General features: G+C 40.4%; 1 protein-coding gene across 1 annotated transcript; it reads left to right on the forward strand.

The window, feature by feature from the left end:
• On the forward strand, window positions 1-12,775 carry LOC124468725 (potassium voltage-gated channel subfamily H member 5-like). Its single transcript, XM_047021632.1, has 11 exons — window positions 1-198; window positions 3,019-3,142; window positions 3,266-3,372; window positions 3,732-3,860; window positions 6,344-6,453; window positions 7,345-7,737; window positions 8,856-9,285; window positions 9,415-9,614; window positions 10,114-10,366; window positions 10,454-10,650; window positions 11,353-12,775. The coding sequence occupies exons 1-11, from the start codon at window positions 126-128 to the stop codon at window positions 12,337-12,339; spliced, it is 3,003 nt and encodes a 1,000-aa protein (XP_046877588.1). The 5' UTR covers window positions 1-125; the 3' UTR covers window positions 12,340-12,775.
• The last annotated feature ends 1,714 nt before the right edge of the window (window positions 12,776-14,489 follow it).

The following is a 14,489-nucleotide window of genomic DNA, read 5'->3' on the forward strand; positions in this document are numbered from 1 at the left end:
GGCAGTACTCTGCGTTTCATTGAAACTGTTTCTCCGTTTGACATACAAATATTTCAGATATTATTAGAATAATGTGATCAGCTTTACTGAGTTTACAACCCATACGGCTACATTTCGATCGCAGAATGCACGGGGGGAAGAGGGGATTGGTGGCACCGCAGAACACCTTTCTAGAGAATATTATTCGGCGCTCAAGTGGTGAGTTACTTTGGCTAGAATGTTAAAATGATGACTGACTAAAGGCACGTTCAAGAATGCACATTGTTTTGAGGATTGTGATGAAATGTTGGAATTTAAGAAAACTTTTCTCTCCGACATTGTGAGTTATTTTGCAACCTAGATATTCAGCTTGTGTTCCACCATTTATTGTGTCTTCCTTTCTGAATGAATTATTTTAATCTGAACATAGGAAAAAAAGGCTATAGGCTATACAAAATTGGAATATTGGTGAGATGAGTGTGCAGCCCCCTGATACAGATGATGGAAGCACATCTGACATCAATACAGTTGGGTTGTCTAATGGGATCTCAGATCTCAATCTAACAATATTTGCCTTTTCATTCACAAAAAAAAAACAATTTAGTTGCTGAAGAATGGATGGACAGCAATCAAAAGGTTATTCTGCTATACACTTTGTGGGGAATCGCTATCCATATCTCAAGATCTGTTTTATAACAAACTGTTTTGTGCACGATCCCTCATGTAAGTGCGATGGAATGGAATGACTCAAGCTGTGTCACTGAATTCACAGTCCTTGCCTAGTCACTCACTTTAAGGGAAGTGTATAATATACTGAGGTCCTGTATAGGGAGTAAATCCACTGATTGTAATACACAAGTATTGTTCTTAATGTAATGTGTTGTTTTTTCTATATATTTTTGTTGTTGGTAAATATATACTGAGAATGTTGAGGTCACTAATGCAGTTAGACTCCTAGTGGCCTGAAGTCAAGGCTTGTTGTCAGGTAGAAGAACAAACATGTATTCACCTTTCAGTAGTGACACGTGTGCAGGGAGCAGTGACACTGGGAACACACACATGCTTGCAGGAGTGTTCCCCATAGAAATGTGTTTTCTGCATTTTGTCATCCCTGCTGTCCTTCCTCCAAGTGGAACAAAGAGCAGCGGGCAGCCCTATCAGTGGTGCCCAAGTGCTCACACAGTCTGTTCTGTTCTGCATGTTTTTGTATTGAGGTTCTTTGAGGAAGAAGTCAAGTTGAGCACGGGGAGAACATGCAAACTCCACACTGAAAGGCCTGTGATATAACCCACCTGAGGGTCAACGGGCCTGGGGAGAACATGACAACAGTGTCCCTGCTGGAGTCAAACCCAGAACCTCCTTGCTGTGAGGTGGCAGTACAAAGCACCATGGCACAAGTAGGCCAGAACATGGACTCCTTGGAGAAGCAGGGGTTCCAGCACAGTCTTCATGCTTTAGAAAATGCAAGGAGATGGCACCCAATCACTTGAATGAAGTACTCAATACGAACTCAACATAAAGGTCCATGTTCACGCTTAAGTTGTTTGGTTGCATGCAATCGTCACCAAAGATGGTTTGACTTAGCATGTGGAGACAGTCTGTTTAATTGGATGTGCACTTGTTCAAGAGCCTTAAATCCCCCATCTAGCATCACGCCTCTTGTCTTTTTTGTTGTGGTAGAGCCCATGTTGGACCATTGCATCACCTTAACATATCAACATCCTCTTCCAACAGATGCTGTGCTGTCTTTCTCGCTAGCTCAACACAATCTTCAATCATAGCTACAATGACAAACAATCTAATTGTAGCTATAGTTAGTCTGGTGGAATGAGCAGGCATCCTTAATACTTGAGTCTGACCAAATGTATGTGTTTTACAAAAAGCGTATATTAGTTTTGCCCTGGCCACTCCTGTGATACTGTGAAACTGTGGCACAGCCCATGGTGAGCAATCTAATCAGAAGAGGAGGAACCATCCTTAAACTCTACATGGGATGGTGTGCATCACCTCTGTCTTTGTCCACTGGGATTCACTTTGCAGATTGCATTTCAGTCGTGAAATGGGTAGAGAAAATCAATTACGATTCTTTTTTGTTTTACACCAGCAAACTGTTTTGATATGGATGGCATTGTTTAATTCTCTGTTTAAATGATAACAGGTGCAAAATGTAATCAACCTATCTAGTGGTTAGTAAATGTTGTGTGAAGTCAAGGAATCCACATAGCTACACATCTGTAACAGGTGTCAAAGCAATGTGCTAGAATAACTTGATGCCCGTTTGTGTGAATTGAGTTTTATTTAATGATAGATAAAAAAAGTCTGGGCTGTCATATTCGTCCCTAACTTCACACTATAAACAGTTCTCTGAGGTCAGACGTCAGTGCTTTTCTCAATCTATTTTTTCCACACACAAACGATGAAGGGAAAGCTTCATTGGGGGTCAGAGATCTGTGAAATGGTTTGGACCCAGTAGGCACAGGCGATTCATATCCTGCCCTGAGTTCCCTGCCTTCAGACGCCCTAATTATGTTACAGCTTGTCAGGGGTGATAAACTTCATTCCACTCACGAAAGAAGATCCTACTCTTCGTCTTATTTATGGAATAGCTTTGCCCTCAGAGAGTGTCACAGAGGCGGATCAAATTAGGTTTTCAAGAAGACTCAGGGCCCTTATGAAACACTCACAAAACATTCACACAGTGCCAAAACTGAGAATGTGCAAGAAAGAAATCCTGAACAGATGAGCTTGTGTAAGCAATTTTCCCTCAAAATGTCACATACTGCCACAGACTCTGACTCTCGCAAATCATGAAAATGTCTTGAATGCATACCAGGGGTGTAGGCCTAGAAAAATATGGATTGGCATTTTTTCCGTTTTTTACTTATTTACTTTGCGATGTGAACCCGGTGTGTAATTTTTCAGATATATTTTTGTTTTTTGGTAGGCCTTAAAAGAAATTGCCTACCCGTGGCTACGCCTTTATTGCATACTAAAATAAATCCCCTCACATCAGTCCCTTACCCCACCTCTGTCTTTCAGAAACAAGTTTCTTGCTGGGGAATGCCCAGCTACTCGAATGGCCGGTTGTCTACAGTAATGATGGATTCTGCAAGCTGTCAGGCTACCACAGGGCTGAAGTTATGCAGAGAAGCAGCACATGCAAGTAAGGATGTCTCATCACAGGCAATTTGTCTCCAACAACTTTATGGATTACTTTTTGTACCATCTTTCTTTACTTTTATTGTCTTCTACCATTCCTGTCTACTCTCTCCTGCCCTCTTTACAGTTTCATGTATGGAGAACATACAGAAAAAAAAACAATGGACAAAGTCAGACAGGCCTTCGATAATTATGAATCAAATTGCTTTGAAGTGCTGCTCTATAAGAAGAACAGTGAGTATTCTCTTCAGTGTCACTACCAATCATTGTCTATGTAGGGCCTACTGTCCCATCAAATCTCAGGATGTAGTTTATAGTAACGGGCTGGTAATTGGCCTGTTTGACCGTGGGAGAAAAGGACTGTGTGTGGTTCAATGCTCCAACATCTACTCTTTATTTTTTCTTTGTCTTATCTAATATATTACATTGGCTTAATTCAAACAATAGTAAACACAATTGGATCTAATATAGGAATGTGCTGTCTCAAATTCTTCCAACCCCCCCCCCAACCCCCTTTGGATTGACCTCATTTTTATCCTCTTGTTTGGAAATGCACACTCTTTTTGTGTATCCCCCCTTCTGTACTCTTGCAGAGACACCAATATGGCTCTACATGCAGGTAGCTCCAATCCGAAATGAAAGCAACAAAGTGGTCCTGTTTCTCTGCACATTCAAAGATATTACAGTCTTCAAAGAGCCTATTGAGGATGAGACTAACAAGGGTGGGTTTTTCCCTTATCCATTAATATTTTTTTTGCCTTTTCTGGAGTTTCAGAGTGTTCAAAACATTAGTTGAGATTGATAAAACATTTTGGCACACATTTGCATTTTGATGAAACCTAACATAATTGATTCAAAACAGTTCCCCTCAAAATTATTACTTGACTGGAAATGAATCTATCAAATTAACTAATTTGTTAATTCAATACATTGTATTTTGGTATGGTATTGTGGGTTTAGATAACGTATCTGTATTTCACTTGAAAAGATCAAACCTATCTTTTGCAATTCAGACTATAGCGAGGTGTTATGAGGCAAGTGGAAACATGGCATGCATGACTGACTGCCCAGATTTGTCCCAGTGTGCCACAACACGGGTACTCCAGGCTGTGTACACTACTACATACATGTACATAAATATAGTGGAATGGAATCAAAGTCCATGTGCTTGTCTAGTTTGTAAGTGATGATCATGAGTGATTCATTATTGATGTAAACAGGACTAAGTGGCTTTGTCACATGATTTGGAGGCAATCTGGACAGACTCGGCTCCAGAACGAATTAAATGGGGGGGCCTTTTTTTCACAAGGGGGGCAGGCATTTACAAAGCATAGATGAGAGTCAAAATAAGAGTGGACCTGCATATTCTGCAGGAAAGAGTAGATAGCTTGATATTTAATTTATACCCAATGCCAGTATTTCGTATTTATACTTTAACAAAATTATTTGAGGGGGCACAGCATTCCATTTGGGGGGGGTATTTCCCACCGACCCTGAATCTGGATAAGTGTACAATGATGTTGACATACAGTAGAAACTATTTCTATGTATGTACCTCCCACATGGAGTTTTTAACAGTATATAGAGACAGAAGGTGATTTCCCTTACAAGGAACATTCACTGGCCCTGCACTCAGGACAAAACCAGATATTATTGGCTGATTCTATAACCTAGAAATACATTTCTTAGTACAACAGAATAGTAGATCATTGTCGGCTACTGACTAACTTGAACCGACTCAATTGAAGTGGGGATGACGCAGATGGGACTGAAATGGACCATCTCTCCTAGTCTGTCTGGCTGACTGCTTTTCATTCAAGGGGCAGTAATAAAATGTTTTCCATTAATGGTTTTTTAAATTTCTAAACAGTAAGCACAATGAATGCAGGCAAGCGGTCGCCTTTGGTGTAGAGATTTCATGTAGACGCTAGAAATACATTTGTTGTGACAAAAATTATGTTGCTTGAATGTATACGCTGAAAGTTGGACTGATCTCTATTTTTAGGGAAATAATTGTATTAAATTTATAATGATTTCCCTATAAATTTCCCTATAAATATAGATCCGTCGAAATGTCCCTAAAAGTAGAGATCAGTCGAACTTAACTCAGCATAGGGAGGAAAGCATCCACCTGATAATTTAATTTCAAATGTAATTTAATTTCAAATGTAATTTAAGTGCCAATGTTAACCAAATTTGCACTTGAAATTGACATACACAAATTATGACACTGGAACTTTATGCCAACAAAATAAAAATCTATGACCATTTGGCCAATATATTTTGAATAAAGTCCACATGCTGTACCCTAATCAAATCCGTACTCGCTGTTTTAAATTGCTCTCCTCTGTCAGCCATAAGGCTATATTTGAAAAAGGTAACCACAGTTTAACAGCTAACATTTAACATCTAAAAAAGTGTTTATATATATCTTCTGCGTATAGTCTTTGAAGCTTCACTGTACTCTTTCTACTGTCCGGAGACGGTATTGTTGAGCCTGTGTTGTTGTTCGGGACCCAGATGTTGTTTGTCTGGGTCAATGGTCATATGCCTCCCACTGGGTTCAGAGTGACATCCCTGGGGTCCTATCTTGCAGTGTGACGTCATTAATAAAAGTCAGATGGCAAGAACAACTCTGGGCATATTTGAAGAGACAGATGCCTATATTTATTAAAAAAATGCTCAATGGTTGAACAGATAACTGGACATTTGTCTAAGCAATGGTAGAGGCCCCAACTGTCAGAATGACTCATATTGAGTCACTGAACATGTGACCGAGTCCCTTAAGCAAGCCCTATGCTAAACCAAAGGGTTAACTGCTGTTCTCCCTGTTATCAACCCTTCTCCTTTTGCATTTAAGTGGTAGTCTACTACACCACCAAGTTTATTACAGTTTTGAAATATTTCTTTCTATATCTATTTTAAAACAGGCATACACCTAGTTAAATAGTGCTAGAATTCGACTCAATAAATTGCATGTCATTGAGTTTCTTATATGTGTTTCTCAGATGAATAAAGGTTACCAACACCTTTACACTTGGTCATGACCAAAATTGTTCATATTACATGTTTTACTGGCACTGGCCTTGCTGGGATTTTAGCTAGACCTCATAATCTCAATGTATAATCCTGGCAGGACATGATTATACATTATGAAGGTGGATACTGGAACTGAATTGATTTATTTTGTTCTTTTGTCTGATAGGATGGACTAAGCTTACTCGACTGACACGAGCACTTACAAGCAGCAGCACTATGCAGCAGCTGGCACCAGCCAAGACAGAAGTCAGCCACAAGCCCTCCAGACTGGCTGAGGTGCGCAACAAACAAGGCTATTTAATGTTTCCCCTGCCAGGAAGGATTAAATCATTCAAATGACTAAAGTAGGCAAAAATTCGAGAAATCTCAATAATTATAATTAGAAAGGTGATGATCAGGGGTATTGGAGAACTGTACAGCTAATGGAATTTTGTATGCTATTTTTTAGGGTAAAAACAGTGGTTCAATGGCTTACTGATTTAAATGTGAAATTAAAATGTGAAAATAGAGCAGTACAAAATTCCTTCTCACTGTATTGTCACAATCGTAAACTTAAATAACAAGTAAATATCAATCATCCTGAGAAAAGAAAGGGACACATTTACATTCTATATAAAATTTTACTTAGAAGATGTTTTTATCCAAGCGTTAATAAAATATTGTGCTCATACACAAGTACAGCAGAAGAATCAATGACCAGAAGAGCCCAATTTAACAGGTTAGCTCAGTTTTGGCTAGTGCCAAAGAATGATCAGTATTTTAACCAGACACAGTGTAACAGTAACATAACATATATCTTAATTTAACCATAAAACTCTCAAATTGTACAATACAGTATGTTTTGTTTACCTAATCTGTACTCAATATGTTGCCATATCTCAATTAAAATTGAAGTGAAATTAGTCACTATTATGCATCAACAAAGGCACAAGGTGGCAGTGTAGGCCAAATAATAACCATGTTTCAGTCACTATTACCTACCATACTACAGTCTGAATGTATCAAACTCTTGATAATATACGGTATTCTTACTCTTCAGAGTTTAAAAAACATACTTCACCTTCATAACCCGTTTAATTGCCTATACACAGTTCCAATCTCCCAAATAGTCACAATAACCAAAATCATTTGTGTGCTGTATATCTTTCCTTTGTCATTTGACTACAGGCTCTACAGCTGGGCTCAGACATTCTCCCTCAGTATAAGCAGGAGGCACCTAAGACTCCCCCTCACATCATCCTCCACTACTGCCTCTTCAAGACCACGTGGGACTGGGTCATCCTCATCCTTACCTTCTACACCGCCATCATGGTGCCCTACAACGTGTCCTTCAAGACCAAGCAGAACAATTTGGCCTGGCTTGTTCTAGACAGCGTGGTAGATGTCATATTCCTTGTGGACATAGTGCTCAACTTCCATACCACCTTTGTGGGTCCAGGTGGAGAAGTAATCTCTGACCCAAAGCTGATTAGAATGAACTACATGAAGACCTGGTTTGTCATCGACTTGCTGTCCTGCTTGCCTTATGACATTATCAATGCCTTTGAAAATGTGGATGAGGTAGGCCTTACTTGCATACATTAACTAAACTGTAGTACCCACTGAACTGTTACTATGACCAGATCATTAACAACATTCAGCAATCTGAGACGATTTCACAGTTGAGAATATAGCTGCTTGGTGACTGTTGGTGACATACTTAAGATATTTTCTTTAATTTGTATTTGTCCAATTATTTGTTGAGGGCAATTCGTTCTACAGCAAGACATAGATACAAAATAGACATAGATAAAGATCAACTGGAATTGTCAACAACCTCAAACAATTTTTGAAGACTGGGTCACCTAGAACACTATCAGTTTACCAGTGCTTCAAAGGACTCGAAATCTGTAGCCAACAAGAACATTTAGTTTTATTTTAATATAAATGATACTTGACGGGAGAAAGGCATAATGCATTACAGAGAATAAAACCATGCCAAATATTCAGCGTTGTTTTGCTTATCCGCTTTTTAAGAAATGGAATATTCACATTTTGACTTAAGTTGTGAATTGTTCGGTCAGCAAAACCACAGTTTCCTGTGAGGACTGCCAGGGTGTGGGATTGGAACCTATGCTCTCTTGTTAACTTGTTGTTTCACCACATGTACATTAACAGTGACTGTATTCACTGACCAGTAAGGGTGCTTCTTATCTTTTGTGTGTAAAGGATCCTATCTCAGAGACATCAGCAGTCCAGCACATCAGAGAATTATCCAGTACCCAGAGGAACACTACACGTACAGATGACTCTGTACTCCCAGTAAGAACATTGAAACTATTTGATTGCCCTTAATTTTGGGGGGAAATTAAAGTCAACATCACATAAGTATTTTTTTCACATCTAATATTGTCCCCTACCATTTCTTGACACTGTGAAGTAGAAGTTGCTATACCCAGAGTGAATCCTAACCATTGTAGAAGCGTGTAGGTGGAGGGAGGCCTAAAGCTTCAAGTGCCGTCACAATTTCCGCACAAAGCTTGTGAGACAAGTGCTAGTTATACAGTTTATCCATTGAGCAAATTCCTGAAAAGGTTCGCCCAACGCATACATCACCACCCACTGCTTGTCATCGATGTATTTGGTGTCATGAGGAAGAGGAATGAGCCTTAAATAAACCTTTTTTCTTATTTTTACAGGGTCTTAGCAGCCTATTTAGCTCCCTGAAAGTAGTTCGACTTCTTCGTCTGGGTCGAGTGGCTCGAAAGCTTGACCACTACTTAGAATACGGGGCAGCTGTCTTGGTCCTGCTTGTGTGCGTCTTTGGCCTTGTAGCTCACTGGCTAGCCTGCATCTGGTACAGCATCGGGGACTACGAGGTCATTAACGAGGCCACCAACACCATCAAGACAGACAGCTGGCTGTACCAGCTAGCCTCAAGTATCGGCACACCCTACCGCTACAACATCAGTGGCTCCGGCCAATGGGAGGGCGGCCCCAGCAAGGACACCCTCTACATCTCCTCCCTCTACTTCACCATGACCAGTCTCACCACCATAGGTTTTGGTAACATTGCTCCAACCACAGACGGGGAGAAGATCTTCTCCGTGGCCATGATGATGGTGGGATGTGAGTATTCTGGGAGCTACGATTCAAATGTTTTCTATACATGAAGGATGAGAATAACGTAATACGACCATGACTGGTGGTATTGTTGTTTCAGAAATTATACTTTCCCCCTCCCTTCCTTTGTTTCAGCCCTGCTGTATGCAACCATTTTTGGAAACGTCACCACCATCTTCCAACAGATGTACACAAACACCAACCGCTACCATGAGATGTGCAACAATGTGCGGGATTTTCTCAAGCTTTACCAGGTTCCAAAAGGTCTGAGTGAGAGGGTCATGGACTACATTGTTTCTACTTGGGCTACTTCCAAAGGCATTGACACAGAGAGGGTAAGTAGATGTTGCAGTAGGGATGGTGGTCATGAAATACACTGAACAATATTGAGCAAGGTGTGTTGGTTGACACCACAAGCAAATTGCACAAATGAGGCGACCTTCTACCAACAAACTGCTGACTTTATACGCTATTGCAAGTGCCTCTGCTGTTTTCTTGTAATTATACTCAACAGTAAAATAATTGTCTAGATTGTTATGCAAATTTATTTTCAATTAATCTTAAAACTGGTGACAGTTTGAACTTTCTGGCATCACTGACTATTATTTAGGTAGAGACCCATAGCAATAATAGGCCTATATTATTTTATAAAGACAAATTCCTCCAAGAGGCTGGTTTGTGTTCTGTGGAAAAAAAGAAAAAACATTTTCTATGAATTCAAAAGGTTTCACTGGGCTGTCTTCTGGAGTTTTTTGCTAAATATAACTTCACTTCAATTCAAACATCAAAGTAATCTATTGGTGCTTTGTATCTTCCCTCTCTTGCCCCTTCCAGGTTCTCTCAATTTGTCCCAAAGACATGCGAGCTGACATCTGTGTGCATCTCAACAATCAAGTTTTCAACGAGCATCCGGCTTTCAGGCTTGCGAGTGATGGCTGTCTGCGCTCTCTGGCCGTTGAGTTCCAGACCACACACTGTGCACCTGGGGACCTCATATTCCATGCGGGCGAAAGTCTTGACACCCTTTGCTTTGTAGTATCAGGATCGCTGGAAGTTATTCAGGATGAAGAGGTCATCGCCATTCTGGGTGAGCACCCGTTAGTCGACACTCAATGATTCAGAGTTGTGGACTTTGGGAATCCAAGCTTGAATGGCTCTTTTTTCTATTTACCAGGTAAGGGAGATGTGTTTGGGGATGTCTTCTGGAAGGAAACCACACTGGCTCGTGCTTGCGCCAACGTCCGGGCACTCACCTACTGTGACCTGCATGTAATCAGTAGAGATGCCCTGCTGAAGGTCCTCGAATTCTACACGGCGTTCGCCAACTCCTTTTCTCGAAATCTGATCCTCACCTGTAATCTACGCAAACGGGTAAGGAGTGCATACTGAGCTGAATTCATTTGGAGAGTTTTGAGGAGTAGAAAATGTGGTGATAACATTTGCCTGATATCCTTACCTTTATGAGCTCTTTACATGACCAACCTATCCAGGAAAGGTAGCCATATTGCCTTCCTGGTGTTAAATTTGTTTATTTACTTTTCATGAATTGGATCAAAAAGTCAATCCAAGCAAATCAGTATTTAAAACTACTTAAAGCCTAACAACAGGACAGTCAAAATGATAACACAGTGTACCTTAAACAGCTTAATGATTACTTTTAAATGTGTTTTATTCAATGTGAAGTGCCAGTATTGTAACAACAGAGATTTCAATGTGCTCTTTTTGGCACAGAGGCAAACACAATGCATGTCAAATGAGTTTCTCCATCAGGGCCTAAGAATAATCCCATTGTGTGCCTAACTCTGTCAATGCTGAATCTCTCTTCTACATCTCTGTGCTGTTCTGTTCTGTAAGATCTTCAGCGTGCCTATTTTCAGAAAAAGCTGTGATCATGAGTAAACATCTGTATTTATTTAATTGTGCCTCAAGAATGGCATCAGTCTGCTTGTGTTGTGACATGTTTAGACAGATGGTTCTTCACCATTCCAGAATATGAATGAAACATTCTTCATCTAACAAGCTTTCAAAAACATAATACTAAAACCTCTTCTCTTTGGATTGTTTTCTGAACAGATCATATTCCGAAAAATCGCTGACGTGAAGAGGGAAGAGGAAGAGCGTAGGAGGCTTAAGAATGAAGCACCTCTCTCCATTCCCGTTGACCACCCAGTCCGCAAGCTGTTTCAGAGATTCAAGCAGCAGAAGAACGATCTTCCTCCAGGCGAAGCTGAACGTGACCTGGAATGCAATCGGCTGCAGGTGGAGCCCCTGCACCAGCCCACCCCAAACCATCCCCGTCAGCAGTGTCAGCCGCACCTTTTGCAGCCCAATCACATACCCATCCTGAATGGTAAGACTAGGAATACAGTTGGTGACTCAAGTACATTTAACATTTCCCACGTCACCAATCTGCAGAGCACACTGGCATTTGTCCATAAAGGGGAAGCCAGCCAGAGTGATGGCCAAGATATCATGACGCTCCACCCCAGCCAGGAGAAGGACTACGTTGATGAACCTCAAGCAACAGATCAGCTAACAGAAGACAGAAAGAGCCAGGAGGTAGAAGGTGAGGGGATGAATAGAGGGGTTGGCACCAGTAGCGCTGGGAAAGAGGGTGAAGAGGAAATAGCCCATCTCAAGACACACTCCTTGGACATCAGTATTAGCAAGAGTGAAAGCACAGGTGTAGAGTGGAACTCTTTTGAATGGAGTCACGTTGAGAGGAGCTTGCTTGGAAGGAACCCCTGCGAGCACAGCGCAGAGGTCGGAAGTGTGTGCGAGCTACAGCGGCCTATTGCTCCACCTAATGCAGGACAGTCACTGCTCCAGACCAGTCTGAAGGAGATCAAGGTGGAGCTGAAGGAGGACATCCAGTCGCTGAGTAGCCGTCTGTCGACTCTTGAGGGTCAGGTTGGAGAGATCCTGAGACTGCTTTCAGGGAAGAGGCGACTTTCCCCGGCACAGACTGCTACACCTAAGGTTAAAATCAAATGCCAGGACATCTTTACTGTACCCAAGCCTGTCACATCAGACACAGAAAGAGATGATGGGCCATTTTGAATGTGCAGGAAGAGGCTTTGTTGATACTTACAACAAAAACACAGACCAATGTTTTGTTTATTTATTTTTTGTAATTTTAAACTTTCTTAAAGCCCTAGACTTGAGTTAAGCAACTGGCTGGCACCAGACACCTTTAGACAACAAGTCATCAAAGCGATGTTAACAAACGTATGCAGACCAGAATATGACATTGTGACCACGATATTTTTCCTTTATGGACGTACATATTTTTGAACCACGGTTGTTATCTAACATCAAGACTGTTTGATGCATTTCTATATTCCCTTTATATATCTATTGATCTCTGGAAAAAGAAACACATCATCTGACTATAAAGCCAATAATCTGTTTGCTTGTGTGTCTAAAGTTGAAAGGTTGCAGGTGTATGGCTCAGGGGGCTATTCCAGAAAGCAGGTTATGAGACATACATGGGTAAGTTAACTCCCCAGCTGACACCCAGCATTGCCAGTAAGTTGCTGCAACATTGTGTGTCAGCTGGATAGTTAATTTACCCGGTTATGTCACAGAACCTGCTTTCTGGAATATCCCCCAGGTCCCAAGGGCATGCAGTGTCCACAACAATTTATTGTTAATAAACACAACAAATCAATATAGATATAAAACTGGGTTCTCCTTATTGTTTGGCCCAGGAACACTGCAGCTAGCGTTTGTTGAGAACAAGACTCAGAAAGTAGCTACTGCGTTCAGAACGGATTTCACAAGAAATTAAGTGGCACAGACTGCCCTTACTTACTGAACATTTTATTATCGACATGGCATGGGCAACTAAGTGTGGCTGAATATGGCCAAATGTGTCAATCTAAAATGCTTATTTTGTGCATTAAATCAGACAATCAGCGACCCACAACAGACTGCTGCTAATTTATATTCCAGAATTTGAAATGTTATGGCAGGTTTAAAAGGTGTTTCTTTGGACAAATGCAATCACGTGATGGTCTAAAAAGGGAAAATGTGGAAAGTGTGTGCATTTAAAGGAACACCCATGCATGTCCAGCAAGATTTTTGCTTGTCAAAGAAATCATGAATATAGTTGCTTGTTCTGTAGGGTATGCAGTTGCTTTTGCCACTGATTGATTGCATGCAAATACTGATTAGAGTACCCTGAACAGTAGTTAATCTTTTGTGACTTATTTATTTATTTCATTGACACATCAATCAATCGTGAATGAGTATTCTAGATCTTAGCCTTCAGTCTACCCTCACAAATGGATGAATGGGACATTCATCCATACAGAATACAGAACAACATAATATATTACCAATATTAGAAAATTATAGCAATAGCAAAATAATAGTAACGATAATTCCTTCTGCTTCTCAATCTCAAAATTGAACTTTTACTTGTCAACTGTTGACTGTATTCCACAAGTCAATTTGCCTTTATTTTCAAAATGTCAGTCATCAGCACCCAGACCCAAAGTAATTTCTGAAAAGTAAATGATGTTTTTATGCTAATAAACCATTTCTATCTGCAACAGTTGGCACCCTGCATTAACCCTGCACTTAACTCAACCTCATGTTAAGTTTCATTTCATCATGTTAGCACTGTCAGTAAGAAAGGGGGGACCCGTTGTCCTCTGTCTTCCCTTCCTCATCATGCTCCCACAGGTCTAATGGTGATCTAGCTCATTTTCTGATGAGTCCTATACAGGACATGCATTAGAAACAGATGACTATGGCTGGTACAGCCTAATAGATTCTTGTTCACCCTATCGTCAAAAATAAAGAAATAAATTGCTTAATGGAATCCATTAAGTGTATGTCTAATAACCTGTGTATGTTTTTTAATAAAAAGCATGACATTATCAATTAATTAAAGTACATTTTAAAACTGAAATTGCTCTCAATCATAATGTGAGTGTCCTTGACGGAATAATCTAGACAACATACTTAGTAGTCCTTCAAATAAAATAATTCAACATGAACATTCTATGATGTTATCACAGATGCATAAACGTATTTTAATGGTGTACTGTCATGCCTGTAATGGTTATGTTCTCTAAGAAGAGGGCCCTTGATATTAGCCTTAGGAAGTTGAAGAGACAATATTAACAATGTAGTATTCAGTTTCTCTCTGTGCACCCTTGACCTACAGACTACATTGACAGCTTGTCACTGGAGTGACACAA

Source organism: Hypomesus transpacificus, chromosome 6 (assembly GCF_021917145.1).
Source record: "Hypomesus transpacificus isolate Combined female chromosome 6, fHypTra1, whole genome shotgun sequence".
Taxonomy (NCBI): domain Eukaryota; kingdom Metazoa; phylum Chordata; class Actinopteri; order Osmeriformes; family Osmeridae; genus Hypomesus; species Hypomesus transpacificus.

What these genes read in the sequence shown, in the direction of transcription:
- LOC124468725 (XM_047021632.1), top strand. Translation starts at nt 126, where the DNA reads ATGCACGGGGGGAAGAGGGGATTGGTGGCACCGCAGAACACCTTTCTA. An exon ending in GGCCATGATGATGGTGGGAT is followed by an intron (nt 9,286 to 9,414) that starts GTGAGTATTCTG and finishes CCTTTGTTTCAG; the next exon opens with CCCTGCTGTATGCAACCATT. An exon ending in CCTGTAATCTACGCAAACGG is followed by an intron (nt 10,651 to 11,352) that starts GTAAGGAGTGCA and finishes TTTTCTGAACAG; the next exon opens with ATCATATTCCGAAAAATCGC.